The sequence below is a fragment of the Prionailurus bengalensis genome, chromosome E2 (assembly GCF_016509475.1).
Source record: "Prionailurus bengalensis isolate Pbe53 chromosome E2, Fcat_Pben_1.1_paternal_pri, whole genome shotgun sequence".
NCBI lineage: Eukaryota > Metazoa > Chordata > Mammalia > Carnivora > Felidae > Prionailurus > Prionailurus bengalensis.
The window spans coordinates 58,711,275-58,737,380 of record NC_057352.1 but is presented as its reverse complement, the minus strand read 5'-3'; the positions used below and the strand labels follow the sequence as shown (position 1 = coordinate 58,737,380).

At 63.5% G+C, this 26,106-nt stretch overlaps 2 protein-coding genes across 6 annotated transcripts in view; one reads left to right on the top strand and one right to left on the bottom strand.

Annotated features, from left to right (window-relative positions):
- The window catches only part of GSE1 (Gse1 coiled-coil protein), a 391,234-nt gene that overhangs the window by 116,363 nt on the left and 248,765 nt on the right, over positions 1–26,106 (bottom strand). The window lies entirely within an intron of this gene.
- On the top strand, positions 12,214–14,555 carry LOC122494560. Its single transcript, XM_043599814.1, has 2 exons — positions 12,214–12,609; positions 12,640–14,555. The coding sequence occupies exons 1-2, from the start codon at positions 12,507–12,509 to the stop codon at positions 13,776–13,778; spliced, it is 1,242 nt and encodes a 413-aa protein (XP_043455749.1). The 5' UTR covers positions 12,214–12,506; the 3' UTR covers positions 13,779–14,555.

Below are 26,106 nucleotides of genomic sequence, written 5' to 3'. Positions count from 1 at the left end.
GAAGGGAAAAAAAAAAAAACAAACGGCCCCGAGGGTGTAATGACCGGCTTCGAGATGCCGAGTCCCTGAGGCTCGGCCCAGCACCCCCTACCGCTATAATTCCGAGTTCTCCGCTCTTTATTACAACTCGCGGCCTTGGCTCCCGGAGCATCTAGCAGGGACTCTTTCTGTGGGGGCAATTTCGGTGGCTGCAATTAGCTGAACAGGCATCTTTTGTCCCCGCTGAAGCACTCAATTGCAGGTGTAATTAGGTCCCCTCACCCCTGAAATCTGCAGAGAGCTGCCCGCCTTGACTAACTGCACCCACAATTAAGTGCTTACGGGCATGTGGCTGCAGCCGGCAAACATGTGCACGCGGCTAATCGCGGGGGCACCGAGCAGCCTTTCAAAAATAGACACTGTGTTGGAGAAATCCAGCCTTCTTGCATTTGTTGTTCAAACGGCTCTGTCCAGCTGGGAATAATGAGGAAAGACAAACACGCCAATTAGGCGAGGTCCATACATAAATAAACTGCACAGCTCCTTAATTAAGCCACTTACGGGAGTGGGCAAGGCCGCGAGGAGAAGGGAGAAGGAGAGCGGTGGCCCCCGTGGGCACCAGGGGGCGACGGAGACGCCAGCGGAGAGGCCCGGACCCCTCGGCCAAGGGGTGTGGCGGTGGGGGGGGGGCTGGCGGAGGACAGGTGGGCAAGAGGGAGGCTGGGGGAGGGAGGGCAGAGGGGCGGCCTGAGTGGTGTAGCCAGAGGAACCTGCCCCCCCCCCCCCCCCCCCGCCCCTTTCCCACAAGCCGGCTCTGCCTGGCATCTGACCTCCTCCCGGAGAATCACATCTGCTCTTCCCTCCCGCAGCCCCGCCTCCCCCCTGGGGCCTCAGAAGGGTGGCGGAGCCCCAGATCGAACCCCCTGCCTGCCTCCCGGGTCGGCTCCCTCCGACGCCTTGAGCTGAGACCCCCTGCCCTCGCCAAGCCTCCCCCCCCACCCGCCCCCCGCGAGCGGGACCCACGCGACGTCACACGCAGTTGAAAAACAAAGGACACCGCGGCCTGGATGGAGCCAGCACACGCCAGGAGGTGCGTGGCTGCTGGTGACGGCGGCTACCTCTGCCCCCCTCCCTGCCACATCCACTTTCCGAACTCCCTGCCACGTTGCTGTATTGTTTCTAAACAATAAAACCAAGCAGATTATACTCCGCTGTAATCAGACAGGGAGAAAAGCTTCCCGCGCCCCCAAGTAGAGCCACTGAAAGCCATTTGCCTTTTGCAGAGCGCAGCAGTCCCGGCTGGAAGCAAAGGGCAAAGGCAATATTTAGATAATTAAAAACCCATTGCTGATGGGGCCAGCCGGGTGGCCACAGGTGGCTTTGGGGTAGAGCAGCAATGGCTCGGAATGGCCTCCGTGCCTTCTCTCCTCCCCTTCCAGCCGCAATCGAAGCAGGCGGACAGGTGACCCCTGAGAGACACTGGTTGCACCGTCCCTGTAAGACGTGGCCCTGGCCTTGCCCTTCTGCCTCACCTCTACTCTAGCCGCACCAGCCTCCCCGCCCCAACCCGGCTCTTCCCGCCTCAGGGCCTTTGCACAGGCTGTGCCCTCTGCCTGGGACTCTCTTCCTCCAGCTACCCACAAGGCTCTCTCCATCCCTCCCCTCCCTTCAGGTCTGCTCCCAGACTCCCCCTCTCCGCCGTTGCCTCACCCCCTCACCCCACTGTGGGGTTTCTGATGCACTTTATGCCTGCATTTACACCTGACAGATGTGTGCTCCTGTCTTTCTCTTTGGGACTTCACTAGGCTTCGTCACCACCGGGTCAGCAGTACCGGGCCAGCTGTCTGGCACACGGTGGGGGCTCGGTACTGACTAAGCGAATGAACGAATGATACCCAGGCTGGACACGAAAGCAGCCCGGGGCAGCTGCCTCTGAACAGGGACCGGGCCATAACCTGGACTGGGAACGTGGTTCCGGAAGCTTCCGAGGAGTGCGGGTCCCTGCTCCGTGGGAGCCGGGTCTGGAAGGCCTCCAGGGTGGCGGCCTGCCCAAGCGCTCAGGCCCCAGGCAGCCCCCCCGCAGCAAGGGTGACCGCAAGTGGGTCCGGCTCTGCAGCTCAAGTCCCCTCCTGCGGCCCTTGAATTTTTAAAGCTTTTCTCGGCGCCGAGAATCACTGAGCTCCCGGGAGCACAGCCTCGCTCCTCTGTCTGACCCTCTTCCTGCCCCCCCTGCCCGAGCAGACGCCTGTGAAAATCACAATCAAGATCAGCCAAACCTCGATTATCTGCTGTCACGGGGACGGCGGACCGCGGAGGCGCACAGATGACCCAAAGCCCCAGTTTGGGGCCCCGTGACCCTGTCTGGGGCTGCTGATGAGCCACCAAAGGAGTGGGCTTCACTCCCCCCCCCTTCACTTCCCTCCCCCCCCCCGCCCCCCTCCCTGGGGACTTCCAGGATGGGTGCCAGGCACCTCCCCCTTCTCCAACTCCCTGCAGGGCGTCCCACACACGACGTGATCTGTCCCTCATCCCTCATCCATCCCTCGCTGCCAGCTCGGGACCATGCCGGGGCTTGAGTTTCTGGAACCTTCCCTGTTGTGACCCATGAGCATCCTCGATAGTGACTGTCCCCGGGCTACACGGTGGCCAAGGCTAGGCCTGCTTCCCCAGCCACTTCGGGGCTGTGTTGGCCGCTGCCTCCTCGGTGCAGGGAGACAGGTGAGGGAGCCGTTCCTGCCCAGGCAGCCCCCCGGGGGTAGGAGCCCAGGGACGAACAGGCTGTGTTCAAACCCACCGCCACCTGCCACCCGGGACCTCTCTGGACCTCAGATTCCTCCCAGCTCCGAGCGTGGATGAAGGACCTACCACCTGGAGAGTGGAGAACATTCCGGGCCGTACTTTCCGCCATCGACGAGGTATGGCTAACATCCCCGTGTCTCAGACACTTGGGTCCCTGCCCAAGGTCGACAGAGGGAGGGGGGTCGCGGAGGCAGACGTTCGGCAAGGGGCACACACCCTGGAGACCCTCCCGCCTGGGAGCGCGGGTGGTGGCCCTGGCTTCAGGAGGGGCCCGGCCGCTTCCACGCCACCCGTAACGACCCGGAGCGGCCCCACTACTCCTTTTCCGAAGAAGCCCAGATCCAAACCTGCACATCACCCCACTTCCCTAGAGGAAACAAGCCAGTGAGCCCCACAGAGAACGCAGAACTTCCTGGCCTTCAGCCAAACCCACAGAAGCTTGGCTGCTGACCCGGCCCATCCTAATCCTCGGGCAGTTCCTGGCCCTCCCTCCTTGGGACACTTCTCCCTTGGATATCCTCGCTGCGTCTCGCCCCCACCCCCACCCCCCTTTCATGGCCCTGGGGTCTGCACTGTCACAGTCCCCTCTTGCAGCCACTGTCCCCACGGCCCAGCCCTTACGGGGCGTCTCCCATTTGGAAAGCCCAGAGCCCGGGCCCCCCCAGCCTGTATACAGCAGCCGCCCCATGAATGCGCATCAGAAGGCAGAAGGAAGCAGGGGCAGGGCTGGGCCCGGAGGCCCACAGCCGAGGGACTTTGGAAAGCTGATCCCCCAGGCCCCGTGGCGACACAGGCAAAGTGGGGGAAGGGGGTGAACAAATGGTCCCCGAGGGGCCGGGGCTCAGGGCGGGTTGCTTTGGCCTCTTGGCCCCTGCCAGCGGGACTGGGGTCTCGGCCACATGCAGCTCCAGATTAGCAAAGGGCTCACTCACTTCTGCTTTCAGGGTGTCATCCCAAACCACCAGGCAGCCTTCCTCTTATCAGCAAACTGTCACGCCCAGAGGGCTGTGGGTGACTTTGTTTTTTATTCTTCCCTCCAGGGAGCCCTGATAAGGAGGCCGACCTTTACCCTCCACGGCTTCCCCTTGGTGGCCTGGAAAAGCACCCCCCCCTCCCCGCCCCCCCAACCTAAGCAGAGATGGGCCTGGGGCTTCCAGAGGAGAAGTCCACTAACCCCACCCTCAGTCCCGGCCTGGGGAGAAGGAAGCCCCCAGGGCGGGGGTTCCCCAGGTGGCCTTGCTGGGGTCCCAGCCCGTAGGTGGCCTCCTCGTGTGGCCTCTGAGGTCTCAACGGCAGGCCGCACCTCGCTTCTGTCTCCAGAACCATCCAGCACCCAGGAGAAGCTGGTCCGGCTGGCTGCTGGGAGGGGAGGGCTATGCACACCTCAGCTCCAAGAAACAGACGCGGGCAGGGAGCTGGAGCCGTGCACGTCTGACTCCTCACCCCCAGAACAGCCCCGAGCGCCTGTCCATCCGTGAAAGGACACCGAGCACCACGCCGAATCCCACAGAGAAACATCGCTCGGCAACGAAGAGAACAAACACGGACACACGTGGCAACCTGGACAAACATCGGGACGGAAGGTCGGGCAAAGGCAGCCAGACACACAAGGGCAGGTGGCTCCGTGAGGCTCCGGGGCCGGCGCGCCTCCCCTAGGAGACGCCCAGAAGCACGGAGAGAGAGCAGGCCTGGAACAGGCCGCCAGCACCGGCCACGGGGGCCGCGACGTGGAAACCACCCAGGCGAGCGTCGCGGAGGCACGGGCTCACAGCCCACGCCACGCACACACAGCCGTCAGGGAACGAAACCCCGACGCGCACTAGGACACGCGTGGTCCCCGGGGACATTACGCTCCGCCCGCGAAGCCCGTCACAGACCGCAGACGGGCAGGTCCCGAAGGATGCCACCCCTGGAGACCCCGCACTGGTCGGATTCCGACTCGCGGGCACAGGGCAGCCGGGCCAGGGCCGGGGAGCCGATGGGGACAGAGTTCGGGTTTGGGATGATGGAAAAGGCCTGGGGGCGGGCGGTGGCGAGGGTCGCGCGACAGTGAAAACGTGCTTCACGCTGCTGAACTGACCGCGTAAAACCAGATGAGACGCTACGTTTTGTTTCGGCTGTTTTGCCACGAAGTCAAAGGGAGGAGAGACCCTAGCCTGGAGTCAAGGAAGGTCGTCAGTGGCCACCTGGCTGGGGTGGAGGGAGACTGGGTAGGTGCACCTGGGAAGGAACTTTCTGGAGGGAGGGCCAGGGCGGCGGGAGCACAGACAGATGCCTGTGTCAGAGGCCAATGACCACAACTCTCGAGATGCCTGTAGTTTACCGGACGCAAACCGTATCCGATAAAGTTGATTCTGAAAGTAAGAACAAAACAGACTTTGAGCTCTCGTGTCCCGGTATACACGTCCATTCGCTTCCCGGTTATTTCTAGGTTGCACACGTTAACCATCTCTCCGTTATAAACCCCACGCAAAAAGAGCATCTAAGAGATTAGACACACAGAGTTCGAGCATATTCTTCCCGTGTCAGAGGGCTGCTGTGTGTCCCCTGCTTTGGAAGACGGGGGTCAAGGCTGTCTGTGTGAGGGCCGGTTCAGGGGCACAAGGGTAATGTCGTGGGGACAATCCCCAGCCCCTGAAGTCTGCTGACAATAACCACGAACCCCGAGGCCCCGGGCACATGACTCGCAGGTGAGACCAGTCTTGGGCCACACACAGCCCCCTCTCTCTGTCACACACGTGTAAGAACAGACGTGACCCCCCCCCCCCCACAAATACCCACGGGGGCAGGTGCGGCAGAATCCTGCCGGAACCTGGGAGTCCACAGTCCCAGACCAGAGGGAGGGGTAGATCCGTCCTACCCCCCACGCCCCCCCTCAGCCTCTGCCCAGGGTCACAGCTGGAAGCAAAGCTGGGGAGGCGGGGGAGGGGGGGCAGCGGGAGCCCAGCTTCTAAGAGTGAGGGTGGCACAGTGGTTATTACTGAGGGGTCTGGAGCAGGAGTGCCCAGGCACAAAGCTCACTCTTCCATTGTTTAGCTGTGTGGCCTTGGGCACATTCCTCCCTGCCTCAGTTTCCCCGCATGTGTGGTGGGGATGATGACACTCGGGGGGGGGGGTAGCTGCAAGAAGGGACAGCTAATGTACGAGGCACTCTCCACTCACTGTCATCCTTTCAGGACACCCCTTCCGGCCTCTGCAACCACCCCCCCCAGCTCCTCCCCAGGCTCCATGGGGGGAGGGACAGAGTCTGCCAATCTCCCTGCAGCCCAAGTCCAAGTTCATCTGCACGGGCGGGTCTGTGTTTACCCTTAAGTCGTCCTTTTCCTGCCCTGGGCCTAGCACCTGGCCCCTCCCTGGCCCATTGTCTCAGGACCCAGGGCCATCCGGTCCATCCTGGCGGGGGGACAAGGGAGCCCCCCACCGCCACTTCCTTACAACAGCTCAGACTCCAAGTCCCTGGCCCAGCCCTTGGCCAAATAAACACCAGTGCACGAAAGACATCCCGGCAAGGCTGTGAGGGGCAGTGACAGGGTGGGAGGGCCAGGCGGGGACACAGCTCCCAGGGTATTCTGCTTAGGACGCCACTGGCGCTGTCCCCATGTTCAGGGGCGCCCCCACCCCGCCAGCCCTCGGGTCCTGGGGAGCTGGAGCCCATCCAGGATGGACCTTTTAGCAGAGGGCCTCTCTCTCTCCTGCCCAAACCCACGCAAAGGCCTCTGCGGCCCCCCTTCTCCGACTGGCTGGGATCAGCTGTGCTCACGTGCGCATGACAGAGCTGTCTGTTTGAAGTAAGGGCCACCCACTGCCCCAGGTCAGGAGGTGGCAGGGGACGGAAGCCATTGCTGAAGCATCAGCTCCCCAGCAGCAGCCCCTGGACAACCCACCCCCGCACGGAGGCAGCGAACGGTGCGCCTGACGCTCTCCGCCCCAGGACGGGGGACAACGGAGGACGGCTCCCCGGCACCTCTAAGGGGCCCCCAGCAAGGCTGAGCTCCCCATGCCCGCACGGGCTCAGTGATGCCTCCGCACCAGCTTCTTCCCTTTCCTATTTGCTGTCCTCACTGCTGCGTCTCCGGGGATCACCTCCCAAATAAAAGTCTCGAAACCCAGCCAGGGGCAAACGTGTACCGATGCGTAGGTGACAAACCCAACAGGGCCCAGGGATGGATGGCTCATGCCTTGCAGGCAGCGGGGTGACGGAGAAGCCAAGAAAAGTGCCCTATGGTGGGGGGGGGTGGTGGGGACTGGGGTCTCAGCCCTGGGACAGAGGAGAATAACCATCATCGCGTGGACCTCGTGCCTTCTTCCCCCACCTCCGACGGGTTTGGACGCGACCCCGCTATCGCCAAAGGAATGGCCGTGGTGGTGGCTGTAATTGTTTTTCTCCGCGTTCGATCCATTAACGGGAACTCAGATCCACTGCTGGTTGCTCACAGAGGCTGCAGGTAGCAATTTTCCATTTGTGTTTCAAATTTTAATGAACGTGCCTGTCCCCTGGGCCAGCAGCGCGGGGCTGTAATCCTGACGGAGCTGGTCGCAGGCGCACCACCCAAGGCTGGGGCCCCAGAGGGATTTCTAAGAGGGCTTGATTTCTCCGGGGAAGAGCTCCAACGAAAAATGGTCCTCGCTCCAGCCTCCCCGGCCCCCCCACCACCCCTCCCAGCTGGCTCGGTGTCGAGCAGGCTGCAAATCGTAAGATGATTATTTCTTTCCGACATCCCCAAAGTATCCTATATCCCAAGATGGAGAGTAAAGTTCAGCTCTGATAAGATTGCATCACCGGGGAGGAGATACATTCTCACCCCTGCTCCCTCTGCCTCCGGCTAACATAATTCCTTTCTGATCTTACCCAGGGCATCCAGTCAGGCTGGGAGGCAAACGGGATAATCCATTTTAGAGAGATTGATCAATATCGTTAGGAGCCTTTTAAATGGTTCCACAGGCTTCGAGGAGCCAAGGCAGACGGCTGCGCTGGAAACTGGGGGGCCAGGGGTGACAGGAGGGCAGGCACAACTCGCAGAGATTTCCTGACAAGCCTCTCATTTCCTACCAAACTTGAAGGGCTGGTTCCAATCGGGGCGGAGAGGCCAGACACATGTGGGCAGGTTGTACACTGCACAAGAGGCTGGGCCAAGGGGGCCAGCAGGGTGAAGTCTAGGGGATCCTGCATTCCTGAGACGGGTGTCTGGAGCAAACAGAAGGACACGTGCCCCTTCCGGGCACAAGCGGGGGGCAGCTCCCGCCAACAGGTGCCGAGCGGGAACGCAGACCCAGCGTAAATAGAGATTTCGACTTGTTAAAAAGAAAAAATCTCAAAAATCTCCTGTTTTTTAAGTGTTGGCAATACGTTTTAAAAAATAAGCAAGACGCTCCGTGGGAACCAAGTCAAGCAGAGCTGCAGGCCAGATACTGAGGCCTCCAGGACCTTCCACCAGCCCCAACCAGGAGGCTGTTTCTTCTGACAGAGGCCGCACCCACCTGCCACCGAGCTGCCCACACACACTGGATCGTGCTCCTTCTCTGCTGAAAATCTCCCAACAGCCTGACCCCCTTTGCGCCCGTACCCTGGAAAGGACCCACCCGCCTCTTGAAAACGCGTCTGGAGTTGGATTACATCTCACCCAGACCTCGCTGCCTGGACAGTGCCTCCTCCCTGGCCTCCGGCTGCCGCCGGCGCCCCCTGCAGTCTGTTCTTGGCACGGCAGCCCGAGGAGGCCTGTTCCGCCACAGAGAACCGTCCGTGGCCCTCGTCTCATTTTGAGTGAAAGCCGAGCCTTTGACAACCCTCTCTGGGACCTTGTGCTATCTGCCCTCGGCCCACCTCTCTCCCCCTCACTGGCCTCCTGGCTGTCCCGCCTGCCTCAGGGCCTTTGCACTTGCCCTTCCCTTGTTGTAACCTGTGTTATCTCCTCTGTCCACAAAGGAGCTCTATTAACAACCCTGCTGAAGCCAGCAAGAGGCACACGCGTTGGGACTGCCGCAAACAAGACGTCCCTGTCACTTTACCTCCCCCCACCCACCCCCGCCCCGGGCTCTGCTAAAGAGTGTCAGAGAAAGGCCTCCCTGACCGCCACCACCCTACCCCATAAAAAGCCGGCAAGCTTCCCCTGCTCGATCCCTCTTACCCTGGTACCGTTTCTCGGTATCGCTTTCCCCCATCCAACCTAATGCTTATTTATCTGTTTTCTGGTTTCTTATCTGTGGCCTCCCTCTGACTATAAGCTCAGGGGGGGTTGTCCACTGGACCCACTAATTGCCACGTGCCCAGGCCAGCAGGGCGCCGAACGCGTGACCGTCTTCAGGGTCCCTGCAAGCTGCTTATTAGCACGACACTCAAGCCCCCTCACATCCCTACCCGTCTCTCCGGGTGCGTCTCTGGTCCCTCCCTCCACGATGAACCGCCTACTGTGTGCTCAGCACGTGGCTCTTCTCTCCGTTCCCAGAATGCCCTTCTTCTCCCCGCCCCCCACCGCCTGCCAGGTGAACTCCTATTCATCCTTTAAAACCCAGTGAGGAAATCCCCTACTTTAAGAAACATCCCCGACTCTGTCCCCACTCCCTCCTCCCACGACCCCTCCCACAGGCGCTTGTGGGTGGGGGGGTCCACGGCCATCTTGGAGGGCAGGGTCGGCCGTGTTGTCCTCCAGGTTCCGCGTGCCTGCGCTTCGTAATGAGCCCACTGCTGTCGCTCACAAGCCCTCCACCGCTCCCCACCCGGGGCGCTGATGACCTAGGGGGGCTGTAATGTGGCCTCAGTGACTCCCCGGGGCAGCTCGATTTGGCATTGGAAGGGCTGCCTTCCAGGGGGTCTCCGCCCCCCCAGCGTGGAGTGACCCCCTTCTCTGAGAAGCCAGGGCTGCTGAGAGAGGGTCGGGAGGGGGGCTGGGGCCCCAGCTCCGGCAGGTGGCCTCGTCCTCCCCCCCCCCCCAACCTGCCCGCACGCTGGGAGCCAGCTCCCCCTCCTTGCTGGTGGAGGGCCCTTCCCCAGCCAGGCTCCCGTCCTTTCTGTCCCCCTCCCCACGCAGGGCAGCACTTGCCCACGGTCACGGGCCAGAGGAGCCTCCCTTAGCAGCCCCCCAGTGCCCCCCGCACAGGCGAGGGGAGCGGGCAGGGGGAGAGGAGGGCCAGGAGGAGCCCAGGCAGACGGTGCCTCCCGGGAAGCACGGTGCGTCTGTCCGGGGCTACGCTGTGCCCGCTGGAGGGGACCCCCGGCTGCTCAAGGGTGGCAGGAGGTGAGGACCGGGTCAGGGCTTCACCCGGGTCAGGGACAGGGCCACTCAGAGGCGGCGGGAGGGGGCCAGCCGCGCCCCTCCCCAAATCCCCGTGCCCCCGACAGTATTTTTACAACACTGTTTTGGCACGTCTGCTGTGAACTTAATTTAACATCCATATTGCTGCTACTTAATTAAATAGATGAACTCATTCTACATTTACAAGTCTTAATTCATCCTGAACAAAATTGGCCACGCTCAGTTCTTTATACTCTAGCAGCTCCCTGGAACAAATGGTGGCCTTTTCGAGTTAACGGCAGGGACAGGTTAAAAGCTAATTATCGGCTCTGGTCGCCTGTGTGAGAGAGAGTGGACGTCTTTATCCATCATCGGAAGTGAGCGGAGGTCCCAGTCAGAGGGCGACCAGGGCCGGCGGGCCCCCCCGAGGCGACCAGGGCCTCGACTCTGGAAGAGGGGTGGGCGCCCGGCCCCTCCCCACCTCCCCACCCCCCGCGAGCTTCCTGCCTCCACCTGGGGGCCTCTTTCTGTCCCATCCACCAGGCCGCTCTCCCGGGGAGCCTCTGGTCCTCCCACCGCTCACGTCTAACCGCCCTGGCGAACGGCACGGCTCCACAGGGCTTTTGTCGGTCTGTCCCGGCCACCAGCACGTGTGTCTGCCCGGCCTCACCGCCATACGTGGACTGAGACCAGGGTCAGTGTCTGCAGCTCCCACATGGCCGTGAGCAAGGGGCCTGGGGGGGGCCACCTGCGGGGGTCCCTGTCTCACGGGCTCAAGGTTCACCAAGCTAAGCCCTGGGCTATAATAGGTGCTCAATAAACGCGACAGGTACGAGTATGGCTCCCGGCTTGGTGTCGGGCACAGGGTGGGGAGGGGGGTGCAGAAAAGCCTTGCTGGCAAATTGCAAATCGGGTGCCTGCTGCCCGGCCAGGGGGAGACAGCGAGACGGGGGACCGGCCTCAAAGCAACGCTACCTGGTCGGGACTATCCACACCCTGGTGTCGGGGCCTGGGGGACAAGGAACGTGACATCTTCTCGGGACCCTGGGAGGAGACGTCTGGCAGATCACCGGCCCCGTCACTGCCAGCAGAGTCAACGAAGCAAACCCGAGGCCGCCAGCGGGCGTCCTGGGGGACCTCCTCCTCCCTCCACACGCAGGCCCTGGGTTGCAGAATGAGACGTTTACCTCGCGCCGGTGAGAGGTCTGAGGCGCCAGGGGCCGCTCGGAGTCCCTTCCGGGCACGTTCGCAGGTGGGCCCCGCAGCAGCCCCGCGCAGGTAGGGGACGATCGAGCCCAGAGAGGTTACGCGGCTTGCCCAGGGCCACACAGCTAGCAACCGCGGGGACGAGACGGGAACCCGGCTATCCGGGGCACAGTCCAGGGTCGAACGGCAACGCACGCTGCCCCTCACAGAGCAAACGGAACCTCCAGAGGCCGGGAGTGTGGCTGGGCCCCTCTCGGTCTGGGACCCCAGCTCTCACCTTGGTGGGCAGTGCCCCGCACTCCACGAGGAGCGGCCCCCCCCGCCCCCCCCCAAGGAAAGCTGGCCGGCCTATCGAGGGCATCGCGCGCCGGGCAGGAGGGGCCAAACCACAAGGCAGGAAGTCTGGCCAACTCCCCACTCCTCAGCCCCCGGGATCCTGCCTGCCACCAGCCAGACAGCAGGCTCTCCCACACAGCCACTCCGCTCACCGCCCTTCGGGACCTCTGCCAACGAAGGCTTGTGGGTGGGAGCGGGGAGCTAACCCCAGGGGAGGCACCCTCTGTGCCCCCAAAGCCGTCATCCCACCGGCCCGGGGTGGAGACACCCAGGGCCGAGGGAGGCCAGCACGAGGCCACCAAGCTGCCCCAAGGCCCCTCCCCGCCCCCACCGAGGGCTGCACACCAAGGCCTGGAGGCTGTAAAACGCCACAGGCCAACGGGCCTCGGTGATGCAACGGGAGGGGGAGAGACTTGTTTGTCGAGAGAGAGGGGAGCTGGTGATGGGGGGGGGGTGGGGGCCCACTCATTAGCTTTACTCCTGCTGTGGCTTCACTAACGGCTGCTCCGCGGCCTCAGGGCGTGTGGGAGAGCGCTGAAATGTGCAGATGAGGCTCCAGCCGCCCTGGACGAGCCCTGTGGGCTGGCTGCCTCAGTTTCCCCGGTGTGTGGGTTCCCGCACCGCGTCCTGCGCACACGGGATGTCACGAGGCCATCGGAAGCCGGCCGGCCCCTCTGCCCTCTCCTCCTTGTAATTACAGGCCTGGCCCCGGCTTCTCAGCCCCGGGACGTGGACAGGTTCAAACAATACCTGTCTTCCTGGACCCTGCGAGCAGGCGCGGGCACGCCCCGCCCTGGTCTCCTGGCCTCAACCGTGGCTGCCAGTCCCACCGCTCCACACACCTACCTCCGGTCCTCCTGCCCAGGGCGTGAGGCTGGCCCAAACAGGTGACTCAGGTGGCCTCCGCGCCCTTAGGGCCTCCTCCCGGGAGCAAGGCCCCATCTACCAACGCCCTCAATGATCACGGCCACGCTAGCACTTAGGAGTGCCTCCCGTATTCCAGAAACATCTTTATACACACACCACTTTGTTCTGTGCTTCACAGGCAGCTCCGATTTCTGGATAAGCAGAGGCTCAGAGAGGCTGAGCTCCTTTCCCAAAGCCACACAGCCATCAGGAGACGTGACTGGGACAGGATCCCAGATGGAGCTGGTCTCAAGGCCTGAGTTCTCACCGTGCTCCCCTCCCCCACCGCCTCCTCTGCTGATGTCCAAGGAGCGAAGACCCACTGTCCCCTCGCCCCCAGAGAAGGCAGGCTTGTGTTGGCATCGGAGAGCGGGGAGTCTCAGAAATGTGGGCGCCCCACCATGCCTGGAACAGGCGCTCGGAGACACCGCCAACCTGTGGAAGGTTTTCAGGGGCAGACGGCTGAGAGGGAGGGGCCCCGTCCCTCCCTCTAGCAACTGTCTCAGCCCCCAGAGCTGGGGGCTGCAGGGCGTGGGAGGGGAGGCGGCTCTCGGGGTGCCCCAGCCTTGCCTCCTTCAGTCCCTAGAGACGTCCCCCTCCAACTCCCTCAACCCAGAGGTCGTTTCGTCAGTCTGTCCACGAACATTGACCTGGCACCTTCCTGCGTGTGCAGGGGGCAGAGGCGGCCCCCCTGGGCTGAGTGCCAGAGAGCTGGGGTGCGTGCACATGCCCGGCCCTTGGGGTGGGCGCACACCCTCCCTCCTCCACTCTGCAGCCGAGCGCCCTTGGCCAAGTCGCTTCACCCGGGTGCCTCGGTTTCCTCATCTGCAGGGTGAGAGCAATGGCCCAGGGCCCGTGCGGCCACACTGGACCGAGGAAGCCAGGAAGGGAGGGCGCCGACCCTGGCAGCGAGGTGGGGACTGGCCGGACATCGAGGGGAGGCGAGGCTGCACCCTGAGGGGTGCTGGGATTCGGGGGGGCCTCGGGCCCCGCCCCCATCCTGACCACAGGCCTCGGGCAGGTGTGGGGACAGGCACCCCCATCGCTTTCTGTCTCGCAGCTGACCTCAACAGCGGGAGAGGCGAGAGGCATAATGGACGAGCCACTTCCTGGCAAATCCCACAGTCTATCTGGGGCCTGCGGGAGGGGGAGGGGGCATCGACTAAGGTCAGGCAGGGCGTGGGGGGCTGCCGGCTGCCTGAGGAAATCCTTACAGCCGCTACCCTCCCCGTCCTGGCTCAGGCAGCCCCTGCTGGGAGTGGGGAAACTGAGGCCGCCTGGCCGGCAGGGCCCGGCCCGGCTCCAAATGCCCCCTTCCCATGAGGGCGCCTGGGATTTCCAGGAGGCCCTGGAGAGGCTCCACAGGAAGGCGGCCAAGGGGCCCGTGCCTCCGCCCTGTCGCTCGCTAGGAGTTGCCACTGGCTGCTGTGAGTGGTGCCCAGTTTCTCGCTGGCACGCACAGACATGGGAACACTTGGCATTGCAGGGCCCTCATTAGCAGAGGATCTTAAAACAGTACGTGGAAACCCTTCAAGACCCCCCTGGGCTCAGCGCCAGCACACTCGGCGTTTTATGGGGTAAGAACACTGAGACAGAGACACTGGCCTCTCGGGGGGTGGGGGGGGGTCGGGGGGGGGTTTGCAAGAACAAGGAGGCTGCAACACATGTTCCCGAATGCAAGGGGAGGGTGCCCAGGCAGGAAGGGGATCCGGGGACGGGACTGCAGGGGGGAAACCGAGGTCCACAGAGGTCTCAAATGTGCCCAGAGCTACTCTGCACCAGGCAGGAGGGAGGGGAGGCTGGACGGGGAGGGCAGGGCAGGACCCTGAGGCGGGAGCCCTCGACACCACCCTGGCTGCATCACGGACTCGCTCTGGGGTCCAATTCCTCATCCAAGAGGCCAAGTTCAAGGTGAGGTGAAGATGGAAGGCCATTCTGCAGTTTTAATCTCTAAGTCCCAAGAGAAGCCAGCTTCCAGACCCGGGCCCAGTGCCCTCAGCCCCCTACGTTGGGTCCCCCCAGAAGCATCACTGAACTGCAACCAGAGGTCAGCGGGTCGGACGCCTACCCACACCGGTCAAGTTAGAAGGGCAGCCTCGGGGTCAGAGTTTCTGCCGCAACTCAGTCAATCCCGAGGTCTTCCGGAAGACCCCAGACTCGCTCCTCAAGCCTCCCAGCCCCTGTCGCAACGCAGACCTGTCAACCATTCTCCCGGCCAAGCCGCCGGCCAGCAGACCAGAGGCCTGCAGGGGCCGGGCCCCACTCCGCCCTGGGGTCCTGCAGCAAAGACAAGGAACGAACTTCTTCGTGCTCCCTCCCTCGAAGGTCCATCGTTATCCACAGAGCCTTAGCCTCTGGCATAAAATGAGAAAAACAGAAAGCGGGGCGGGGGAGCTCTTAGCCTCTGAAAAGGTGGAAGTGAAAACAGCAGCAGGGCCCAGAAGATTGTTTAGACGAGTTTTCTGGAGACACCCCTGGGCCTTCTCTTGGGGGTTGCTGGTCTCCCTCGTGCACCTGGGGAGGTCAGAGCACAAAGCATTGTGGGTCACCAGGGGTCCTTCCCGAGTCCAGAGACGGGCCCTCCCCCACACGTCATCCACATCGAGGCTTCTAAGGCCGCAGGCCACCAGCGTCAGGGAGAACGGGACTTCTCAGGACTCCTCAGTCACGAACAAGGATGACGGATGACGGCAAAGCTGAAAACAGGCACAGGATGCCTAGGACCAGCCCCATCCAGGACACCGCGACCCGTCGGGGAGCTCACTAGGCCTCAGAGTAGCCCCCTGAGGCCGCTGCTCCGTCATCCCAAAGAGGGGAAACTGAGGCCTGCAAAAGGAGCCGGTCTGTGGTCACGCAGTGAGGGCGGGGCCACGATCCACACAGGGAGGGCGGGCCCATCCTGTGCAGGGGGACCCAGCCCAAATCCGGCCCCGACCCCGGAGCCACGAGCCACGTCTGGACGCCCCGATTAAATCAGCTAGCACCGAATGACGTCACCAGTTCAGGGCCCTGGCTGCCTGAGCCATGTTTCAAGTGGTCAATAACCACACGTGGCTGGGAGCTGTTGTACCACACGGTGCAGATCTAGAACATTCCATTGTTGCAGAAAGTGCTGTTGGATGGAGCTGGTCTAAGGGCCTTTCCGGCGGCGAGGGTCAGGGACGGGGAACACGGCTGTATGGGGGGGCTCTTGTCGGAGGTTCCAGACAGCCCCCCCACCCTGGCCTTTGTTTGAAATGAAACTGGCATTTCCCAAGGGCCTACAGGACCCGGTCTCTCTTCTCAGCACCCCTGGACCAGGCCGTCCCCAGACGGGTGCCATGGGTGCCCTTCATTAGTCCTCAAGGGGCTCCCCCAAACTGACGGACAGACCAACAGACAGGACCGAGAGACAAGACCGGTGTTTCCCCGGGGGGCGTCTCACGCAGCCACGGGCCCTAAATACACACCAACCTCTCTGTCTGCACGCGAAGCGTCCCCCGCACCCAGAGGGATTGAGGACGAGGCCGTGCACACCAAGGCTTGGCTTTATAGCTGACTCTGAACCTCACCCCTGCGTGGTGTATTCTCCCTTCCCGAGGTCGGGGGGGGCGGGGGGACAGGGTCTCGGGGCGACAGCTGGCCTCAGGCAGTCCTGGGGCTGGAAGCTGAATGTGGCCACCCTGGAGCCTCCCTGGGCGGCCCACTTCTATTCTCTGGACCTCGGTTTTCCTGACAGTCACAACTGTGCCTCACGGTTAAGGACACCATGCAGACAAAGCACAGAGAACAGTCCAGGCCCCAGGTCAGGGGCGCCCTCCCTGCCCCACGCCTGTGGCTGCCCTGTCCCCTCCACCTGTGAGCATCCTCATGGCCCAGAGACCCCCCTTGCCCTCCAGGACCCTGACACTCGGACCCCGGCGCCCCCTCGCTCTCCCGGACCCAGGCACCCAGACCCTGGAGCCCCCTCATCCTCTCAGAATGGCCCTGCACCTGCCGGGCGGCCGCCGAGGGGCGCTGCAGCCCAGGAAGCCCGGAGGCCCTGGGGACCAGCGCACGCGGCCTCTGCCGGGTAGAGATAACCAGCCTGAGTTCCTGCTGCCGGCCCGACGGGGCATCGCGGCCACAGCCGTCCTTGGCGCCCGGGCGGGAGGCGGCAGGAAGTGACAGGGAGGCAGAGCCGAGGGACAGGCCCCTCACAAAGAGCGCGTCCTCTGTAAGTGGAGATAAACCTTGGGCGGGAGGAAGGGGCGCTAAATCAGTTGTTGAGCCGATGTACCACATGCTGACAGGGCAAATGCGAGGCCTTTCACGGCCACACGGCTTTCATTTGTCCTTATTCACCGAGGAGCCTCCGCTTTATCTCCCTCACATTATGTGAGGCCACGAGGCAGACACTTGCTCCGCGTGCACGGGGCTCCCTTGGAAAATATTAATATGTAAATGTCACTCTCCGCAGACCAGAAATGAAATGGGATGACGGACTGGAAGGCGCTCTGTCTGCTGGCAAGATAAAAAAAAGAGAGAGGGATGCTCAGGACGGGGGGGCGAGCCGGGGAAGGAGGGCCGGCCCGAGCAGGGGCTGGGGTGGGGGGGGAAGGCGGTCAGCCACCTGCCCCGTCCCCTCTCCAGGCCAGTGGCTCAGCGAGAGGCCCGGAGGCGGGGAGGCAGCTCCTGGAAGCACTTGCGTGCGGGCACTTGTCTGACCACCGGCACCCCGACGGCCCCATTTCACAGATGAGCAAACCGTGGCACCCGGAGGTCACGTGGCTAGACCAAGGACATTCAACCCGGTTGTGTCCCCCTGCCTCGAGGCCCTCCAGGATAGAGCACGCGACGGGCCCGGTGCCCCATGAGGCTTGTGCGCGAAGGTCTGTCCACAGGCAGGGACCACAGACTTGACTCTGAGGATGTGCTGGCCGCAAAGAGACACCGGACCGCAGACACGTGGGCCCGCGGGGTGACTGCCCCCGGGGCCCCCCCTTCCAGCCCTGCCCGCCGCCAGGCGCGTCACTCCTCTGCAGCCAGACCCTACCCCCCTGCCCCGGGCCCTCCCACCCCAGCCCTGCGCAGCCGGCCGAGGGGAGCCCTGGATGAACGCGGGGGCGTCTCCAGCCCCGCCACCCTGACACGTGCTCAGGCGGCCCCCCACCCACAGAAAGCAGCGCCCTCGGGCCCCGAGAGGACGCAGGCGCGAGCTGGCAGTCTGCGGCCTTCTGCCTGAGGCCGCTGCCTCCTCTCGGCCCCCACCCTCCCGCTGCTGCCAGGACTCATCAGCAGACTCCACGGCGACCCCAGGCCCAGGAGCTGTGGGGAGCAGTTGTTTCCTCCTGGGAGTGCCAGCTCACTGCTTAACCCTGCCCAGCAGGAGCCCGCTGCAGGGGAGGCCCTGCCGCCCGGCCACCCCCGGGGCTGGAGCGCAGGCCCCCGGGGACAGGGACAAGCCCGAGCAGAGGTGGGGCGGTGCCTGCAGATGGAAGCTGACTTCAGGCAGCTGGTATGCTGCTTGGGAAACATCAGTGCTCATCCGTCAACGGGAGGCGCCCTGGGAGCGGGAGGGCGGCTCCAGGGCTCCCCCGAGACAGAGCGTGTGCGCACACAAACACACGTGCACGTGCGGGCTCACGCATGCTCACGCGCACGCACACAGATGTACCTGTACGCGTGTGCGCACGTACAGGTGCACACGTGCGTGCACGCATAGACACGTGTGTGCACGTGCATGCACACATCCCTGCCTAGCCTCTGACTCAACAGCCCCGACCTCCGCTCCCAGGCTCTCTGCAGACACAGGCAGAGGAGGGGCGAGAGGGGGGCAGAGCAGCTGCCTGGCAGGGGCCGGGGGCTCCGGAACCTTGGGGAGCAGGGCGGAGGGGGCACTCACGGCCAGGCCTTGTGGTCTGGACTTGAGAAATCTCCATCCCGTAATAGGTTCTGGCAACAGGGCCTTCCCCAGAACAATGGGCTGCAGAGTCTCTGAGCTGGGCAGGCGTCTCTGTGTGAGAAGTGGGGCTTGGCAGCCTTTCAGGGGGCTGTGCCAAACCTCCAGTGGGTTCGCTGCTCCCCGACAGGGCTGGGCGGGGGGGGGGGTGCTGCTAAGCCAGGACTGCCCACCCCTGCACAGGCCTGACTGCCTTCTTCCGTCCTCCAGGAGAGCTGTCCTGGGGGGAGCTCCAGGTGGGGACACCCCGGCAGGGGGACTCACAGACACAAGAGAGGGAGGGGAGTGAGGGCAGCAGATTTGCTCCAGGGAAGTCCTGGGGGCCTCCTGGTCCTCCTCCCCTGACACTGACCTGGTGGGAGGAGGAGAGGAGAGTGGGGAGGGGGAGGAGGCAGGAAGCGAGAGAGGAGGGAGAGAGGAGAGAGCCCAGGGAGGAGGGGAGAGCAGGAGAGGAGTCCTTCAGGAGGTGAGTCCCTGCTGGCTCTCGAGAGCTTCCAACAGCCCCGGCCGCGGCCTAGAATCACCTGGGGAGCAGACATGCAGATTGCCAGGCCCTCCCGGGATTCTGATGCCACCCCACCCCCGCCCAGGGTGTGCACCTGGGGGGGGGCCTCCAAGAGCAAGCTGCTTCCCGAAAGAGAGAAAAGTGTGGGGCTGGGGTGCTGCAGCGGACCCTCCTGCTTCCCAGAGGAGGGTGGGGCTGAGGCCAGAGGCAGCGGGCGTCCCCCCCAGTCCTTCTAGAAGTTGGGCGGACAAGGGACGGGGAGGCCAGTGACAGGGAGGCATGTGGGGGCCTGGGAATGCGCTCAGGGGCAGCAGGGGGTTGGGGGGGAGAGAAAAGCTTCTCATCAGTGGGGTGGGGCCGGGGGTGGACTCAGGGAGAGCCTCAACGTGGGGTGTGGCGGCCGATGACAACAGTGGCAGGGACAGCTAACGTACCTAGGTGACAGCCCCTGTTTCCGGGCCTTTAGGAACACCGTTCTTCCCGCACTATACACAGGAGCCAACGGGGACACAGAGAAGTTGAATATGTGGCCTGAGGTCACCCAGCTGCGAAAGGCAGAGCTGGGAAGGAAGCGAGCCTGGCACAGGGCGAGAACGTGCTTTCAACTGCTTTCCCTGCACGTGAGGAGGAGGAAGGGCAGACCCAACGGTGACGGGAGTCAGGGCTCAGCACAGAGTCCTGCCCGGACGATGGCAAGCGGTGGCCCCCCCCTCCCCCACCGTCGGGCCCACGGACCACGGAGCAGAGCCACGGAGCAGCCACATCCTGAGCAAGCAGACACAGGCCAGGATGGAAGGGTGGTTCGAAGGCCTCCAAGGTCCCCAAGGTGATCTGGATGCCAAATGCGGGGGTTTGGGGCCGCAAGAGGCGTGGGATGGAACTTCCAAAGGCGCTGGCTAGCGACCTGCCCAACTGTCCCCAAATCACCAGGCCACGGACGGGCAGGTGTGAAACAGGGGTCCCTCTGACAGACTCAATTCAGTCAGCATCTTGCCCCCTCCACCATCACGAAGTGCATCGGCCCAGGCTCGCGGGCCGGGGGAGCGCTGTGATTCGGGGCTGGTCTCTACCGCGCCCGCCGTGTGGGGGACCCTTAATTTATGACGTGCTGGTAATTGACGTTTATATAAAGTAGCTCTTACAGCTACTCAAAGTACAAGACGAAAAGCAATCAATCAGCCATTTGCCTCAAAAGAGAGGGAACACACCACGTCCATCAAAAGCATCCCCCGAAAAAAGTGACGGGGAAGGGGCCGGGTCAGCAAAGCAGGTGGTCACTTTGAAGCTTGGGGCTCCACCCACATAGACAAATGGCGAATGGCGGGTGACAGGGAAATCACCACCAGGTTGCCGGCTACCCCCAGAGCCGGACGGGTCTGGGGTCCTTCCTGAAGGGCCCAGGCCACGGGCCAGACGCTGCCCACCGCCCCCCCTCCCCCCGCCCGCCCACCCGCTCTGATTCCTCCCTGGCCACCTGTTCTGTTCCCTGGGGGCCACAGCTCTGAGGACTGTGGCTGGGGGCGCAGGCGTGGTTTTCAGGGGGCCCTGATGAGCCCCAGGGTGACCCCAGGGCCCAGCGAGACCCCCAGTGCCCGTGACTCCTGACTGCCGCTCAGCGATCCCCACTGGGCACCGCGTGTACCCTCTCCAGCGCTCCCCCCCCCCCAAACCGTCTCTATCCAGCTGCTTCTGGCACACGCAGAGACCCAGACTCGGAGCGGCTGGGGAAGGCTGGCCTTGGGGGGACAGTCTGAGCCCCCGGACGCCTGTGCAGACCCCACAGTGCCACTGGAGCTGACTTCTAGGTCGTGTTAAATAGCGCCGGGCCCTGCGTGCGTTTCCTGCGGCTGCCCCGACAGACCACCCAGACTTGGTGGATGAAAACAACACGAATGGATTCTTCACAGCTCCGGAGGCCGGAGGCTGGAAAGGAGCATCACTGGGCCGACTCGGGTGCTGGCAGGGCTGTGCTCCCTACAGAGGCTCTAGGGAAGAATGCTTCCTTGCTCCTCCCAGCCTGTGACGGCTGCTGGCGTTCCCGGGCTCCTCGCTCCAGGCTCGGCCTCCATGCCCTCAAGCCTCCTCCACATCTGCATCTTGGATCTCCCTCGGCCCCTCTTGGAAGGACACTCATGGTTGCACTCAGGCCCCCCTGCGGGTCGCCCAGGATCACCTCACCTCACGGTCCTTAACTTCATCACATCCGCAAAAACCCCTTTTCCAAATCAGGTCACAGATCCAGGTCCCAGGAATCGGGACACGGACGTTGGCGGCGGGGGGGGGGGGGGGGGGGGGGGGGGGTGGGAGCAGTCTCCAGCCTACCATACGCACAGAGAGAAAATCAGCAAGGTCGCTGCTTCCGTTTGTCCAGCCCCGGTGGCCACGAAATCCACTCCCTCAGTCAGCAACCTCATCTACCAACCGCTTGCGAGTGCCAGGCACCGTGCTGAGCACCGGGAATACAGCAGAGAGGAAAAAAGAGAGCGATCCCAGCCTTCAGGGAGCTTACGTGTGCATGTGACTAAAGAATAAAGAGTGATCGCCACAAAGGCAAACAAATCCAGGAGAGGAACCGAGTGCTACATTTCAGCAGGGCGAGCAGCTGGCTTTTGCACGAAGGCCTGAAGGAGCCGGGAATATGAGCCGTGCGGCGATCTCAGGAGAGCTTTCCGGGCAGCGGGAACAGTAGGTGCAAAGACCCTGTGGCTGCACGTTCACAGAACAGCAAGGAGGTGGGTGTGGTTGGAGTGAAGCGGGGAGTCAGCTGTAGGAGGAGGGAGCAGAAAGCTTGGCTGGGGTTGTGGGGGGCCATGTGGTTAGCAGTGGCTTTGACTGTTGATCCTGTGGGACAGGGGCTGTAAGAAGGATCCTACAATAAGGCCAGAGCCACGTGCACCCACGCCCTGGCTTCCTAATAACCAAGCTGCGTTCTCCCCCACTGCTTTCCGGTATTTTCTTCCAGCAAGTGACCATGAGAAGCAGCCTCCAGCCTTTACTGAGTATCCAGTCCAGAAGCCTGGGCTCCTGTACACGACAGCAGGTCACCATGCAAGGCTGTCATCGACGGTGTGCGCCCCGGCTGAGGCAGGATGTACGGGCCACACACACACACACACACACACACACACACTGGGGCGCTGGTTCCGGGCCGGGGGTGAGCCGTGGGCGGTGCTGTGCCTGCTGAAGCTGCAGCCTCCATTAAGAATTTATCAGCCCAGAGGGAAGACGTCTTTAGCTCTGGGTCTCCCACGGTGGGGTCCCCCAAGCAGCAAAATTTTGCTTCTGGGAATAGAATGGAAATCCAGCCCCTGGAGGATAATGGGAAGCCGGCTCACAAAGCACTTCCCTTTGAGCTGGGCCGAGCGGCCCCCTAATGACGGGACAGGGGGGCGCGTGGGGGCCCCGGGGGGCCCCAGAGCCAGCCCACGAGATGGCGTCCACGCCGGAGGCGCTCGGCCCCCAGGGCCCCACCTGCTCGGCGCGCCTGGCCTAATAAACCCTCTCTCGTTGGAGGCACATTTGATGCGGTTCCAACAGGGAGCCATACGTCACCAAATCCAGCAAAAATTTGTGCTAAATTGAATCAATCCATCTTGGAAATGGCTCTTGTCAGGTTCTGTCAGAGAGACCGTCTGCAGGGGACGAAGAGATCAGGAGGGGCCATCGGGATGTGGGGGTGGGGGGGGGCGCGGGTCTGAGCACCTCGAAGCCCCCCGCGGGGGAGGCAGGGACCCGCGCGCACCGTCACGAGCGAGGCCCACGGCACGCGGGGGGGAGGGGCGGGGGCAGGGGTGTCCGGTTAGCAGTGCCCCCCTCCCGCCCCCCCCTGCTGTCAGCCGCTGTTTTACCTTCGATGGAGCCTTCTCCCTGCTCAGTGCAGGCGAGACGTGCAATTATGAGGCGCTTACTCACTGCCAGGTAAGCTGTGTGGCGGGAGGGCCCGGGGCGAGTTCCCCACACAGAACTCAGCCAGGCAGGGGAGCTCAGTGGTCTGCACAGCAGCCAGGGATGGGGGCCCGGACGCCCCCGGGGTGGGCAGCGAGGAGGACGGCCGGGAGCTGGCCTGAGAGGCTCCTCCGTGGGGACGTGGGCCTCGCCCCAGCACAGGGCTCAGGCCCTGCCTCCGGGCCCCTGGGAGAAAGGGGGCACCGCCCCGCTGTTCTAGGGGAGGCCCAGGCAGAGCAGGAGCTGGCCCAGGGGGGAGCCCCCCCGGGCACAGCCACCCCAGACCGCACTTCACTACTGCCCCCCAAATCTGGCTCTCAGAGTCGCCCACGGCACAGATACAAGCCTCCCGGCCGGCTGGCTTTCTGCACATGTCCACGCAGACCCGGGCTCCCGCCGCGCGAACGGCCTGCCCGGTGCAGCCTCCGGCCCTTGTCCGTGCCGTGCCCCTCCTAGGTGAGCCTTCGCCCCTCTGTGGAGCTTATCCCCACCCTCCCCTCCCTCGGGTCCCAGCTCCCGGCCCCGCCGCTGCCACCTCCGGAAGCTCGGGTCCCATTCTACGCACCCGTGCCACCCACGGTGTCCGCCCCGCCCACAGGCTCCGAGGGGCAGCTGCGTGTGCAGACCGGACGCGCACATCACGCTCCCCGAGTATGCACGCAAAAGTTCAAGGGCGCCGAGATGCAGGTGAAGGACACAGAAGCACTACGGGGTTCTTGCGAGTTTCACTCTGCTGAGAACAAACCAAGAAACCAACTTCCCCCAGCACAGCAAATTCACGGGTGACCACGCGCACCACCCCCCCCGCCTGTGCCTCGGCGGCCGGACACTCCACGCCGGCCAGCCCCACCCCGAGGCCCGGGCACGGGGACAGCTGGGTCGCGTCTGCTCCCACGGCCTCTCCCCCCTTGCCCCCGGTGGTGGGGAAACGGGGCAGCAGCGATTGGCCCAAGCGACCCAGAATACGTCACTCCGGAACGTCACTGACTGGAAAATTACCTCCTGCGCTTAGAAGTCGGGGCAGTGGCCACCCGAGGGGACAGGGGCTGACCTGGAGGCCGAGGGAGCCCCTGGGAGCTGGCCACGGTCCGTGGGTTTCTTACCCGGGGGCCGGTCACATGGTGAGTTGGGCTGGTAAACCCACACACGCTTTTCTGATGAATACCACCCTTCACGGACAGCCGAAAAGGAAGCGTCGGCTGAACCCGGCCCCGAAAATTCCTGTGTTGAAACCCTGACGCCCAGCACTCTTCACAGACGACCTTAAGTTCATGTGACATCATTAGGGTGGGCCTGGTCCAGCGTGACCGGTGTCCTTAGAAGGGGAGACAGGCCACAGCCACGCGCACAGAGGGGAGGCCCGTGTGAGGACACGGGGAGAACGAGGCCGTCTACAGGCCTAGGGAGAGAGCAGCCCTGCCCACTGCCTGACCTTGGACCTCCAGCCTCCGGAAGCGTGAGAAAACAGATCTCTGCTGTCCAAGCCGCCCGGCCTGTGGGGCCTAGTTACGACTGCCGGTGACAAAGCCCACTGGTGAGCGGGAGCCCCCCCAGTCCGGCGGGGAAGGCCGGCCAGCCCAGCGCACCCCCCTCCCCGCCCCGGCCCCCAGCCGCAGCCATCAGGTGCGGGTGGGGAAAGAGAGGCCCGGCTTCGGCTGCACGGGGATGGTCGTCTCTCTGAGTCACCACAGCCCCCAACTCAATCTCCAAACCGGATACCCACTAAGCTGACGGCTGAGGCCACAGATCGACAGAGGGATTTATTAGCAGGCGGAGGAAGACAAAAGCAATCTCGCCTGACACAAATATAGATGAATACACGTACAGGAAACCCACAGACTGGCAAATTAAAACGTGGGTCGGGCTGGCGAGCATCAAGGAGGCCGGCTGATGGATCTCCCCAGCCAGCCAGCCAGGCCGACCAGATGTCACCACGACACGTGCTCGAGAAAGCGCACCCCGCTGTGCACCCCGGAGAGGAGGGAAGGACGAGGGGCACCGTGGGCTGGCAGGCCCGCGGGGCTGTGGCTTCCCAGGGTGGGGGACCGTGTGACTCCGGAGGAAAGGGGGCATCAGTTCGGCAAACCTGGGGGCCCGGGGACGGCAGGCTTCCATGGCTCTGTCCCCTCACGGAGCCACGAGGCTCAGGAGAGCAGACCGTGAACGTGGCTGCCTCTCCCAGCAAGTGCCAGGGACTCTCAGAAGAGTTTTGGGATGCGCACACGCATGAGCGAACGGATGCCTGCACGCACCAACGGGGGGCACACGGCTGAAGGCTTAGCCCGGTTCTGGGCACGGGGCTGCTAACCACAGGCCTCCACGCCCACAGGGCTCAGAACCGCATAGACGTGGATGGCCTCCGCCGAGAAGCCAGCGCACGACCCCTCAGGATGCAGTGCCCGGCCCGGCCCCTTACTTGGCTCCTTCTGTCCCCTCTTCCTGGAACAACCCTCCCTCCCTCCTTCCCTCCCTTCTCTGGTGGGTCCCACCTCCTCGTCATCGCTGGGGCTGAGCTCGGACCTGTCCCTGTCGTCTGCAAAGGCTTCCCTCCCTCCCGGCACAGAAGGGCCTGCTTCCTCCCCAGCGTCCCCACGGAACTGTGTCCCAGGAGGCAGCCACATGCGGCCCTCGACGTTGAAACATTAGAATGGGATGAAATGAAACGTTCAGTTCCTGGGTCTCCCTGGCTGCGTTTCAAGGGCTCGAGTGCCACAAGTGGTTGGCGGTGACTGAGCTGGACAGCCGGAACATTCTCCCAGCCCGGCAGCAAATGCTGCTGGATGGGGCGGCCGCGGGACATCCTGCTGCGGGACGGACGGAAGCGGGTCGCTCCTGGCTCATCACTGAGCCCCTCTCGGAGCCTGGCACACGAGAGGGGATCCAAGCTTGCACACTGACCTGGAGACCCTTCGGTCTTTGCTCTCTGATCCTCGGAAGGCAGAGTTTCTGGAAGCATCTGGCGATACTGTCCAGGATAACGTGTTACGTGTGTCTGTGTGCAGGACCCGGAACCAGTGTTTCTCACACGTCACCTTGTTCGACCTCTGCAAGGAAGAGGTCACGGGCCTGTTTTACGGCCACCGATGGATGCCGCGGCCGCAGGAGATGCCAGAGCAACGTTGAAGCTGTTCGGCTGACTGCAAAACTGTGCCCTTGACTCACTGGCCTCCAGCCAGGGCTCGAACCTGCAGGCCGCTTTCATCGCAGGAGGGCGCATGGTGAGGACGGGGGCCCCGGGTAGAGTCCCGGGCACGCACGGGCCTCGGGTGCATTTGCTGCGA

Coding starts and splice junctions, on each gene's coding strand:
- LOC122494560 (XM_043599814.1), top strand. CDS start 12,507: ATGATCACGGCCACGCTAGCACTTAGGAGTGCCTCCCGTATTCCAGAA. Junction 12,610..12,639: donor CACAGGCAGCTCCGATTTCT/GGATAAGCAGAG, acceptor AGAGGCTGAGCT/CCTTTCCCAAAGCCACACAG.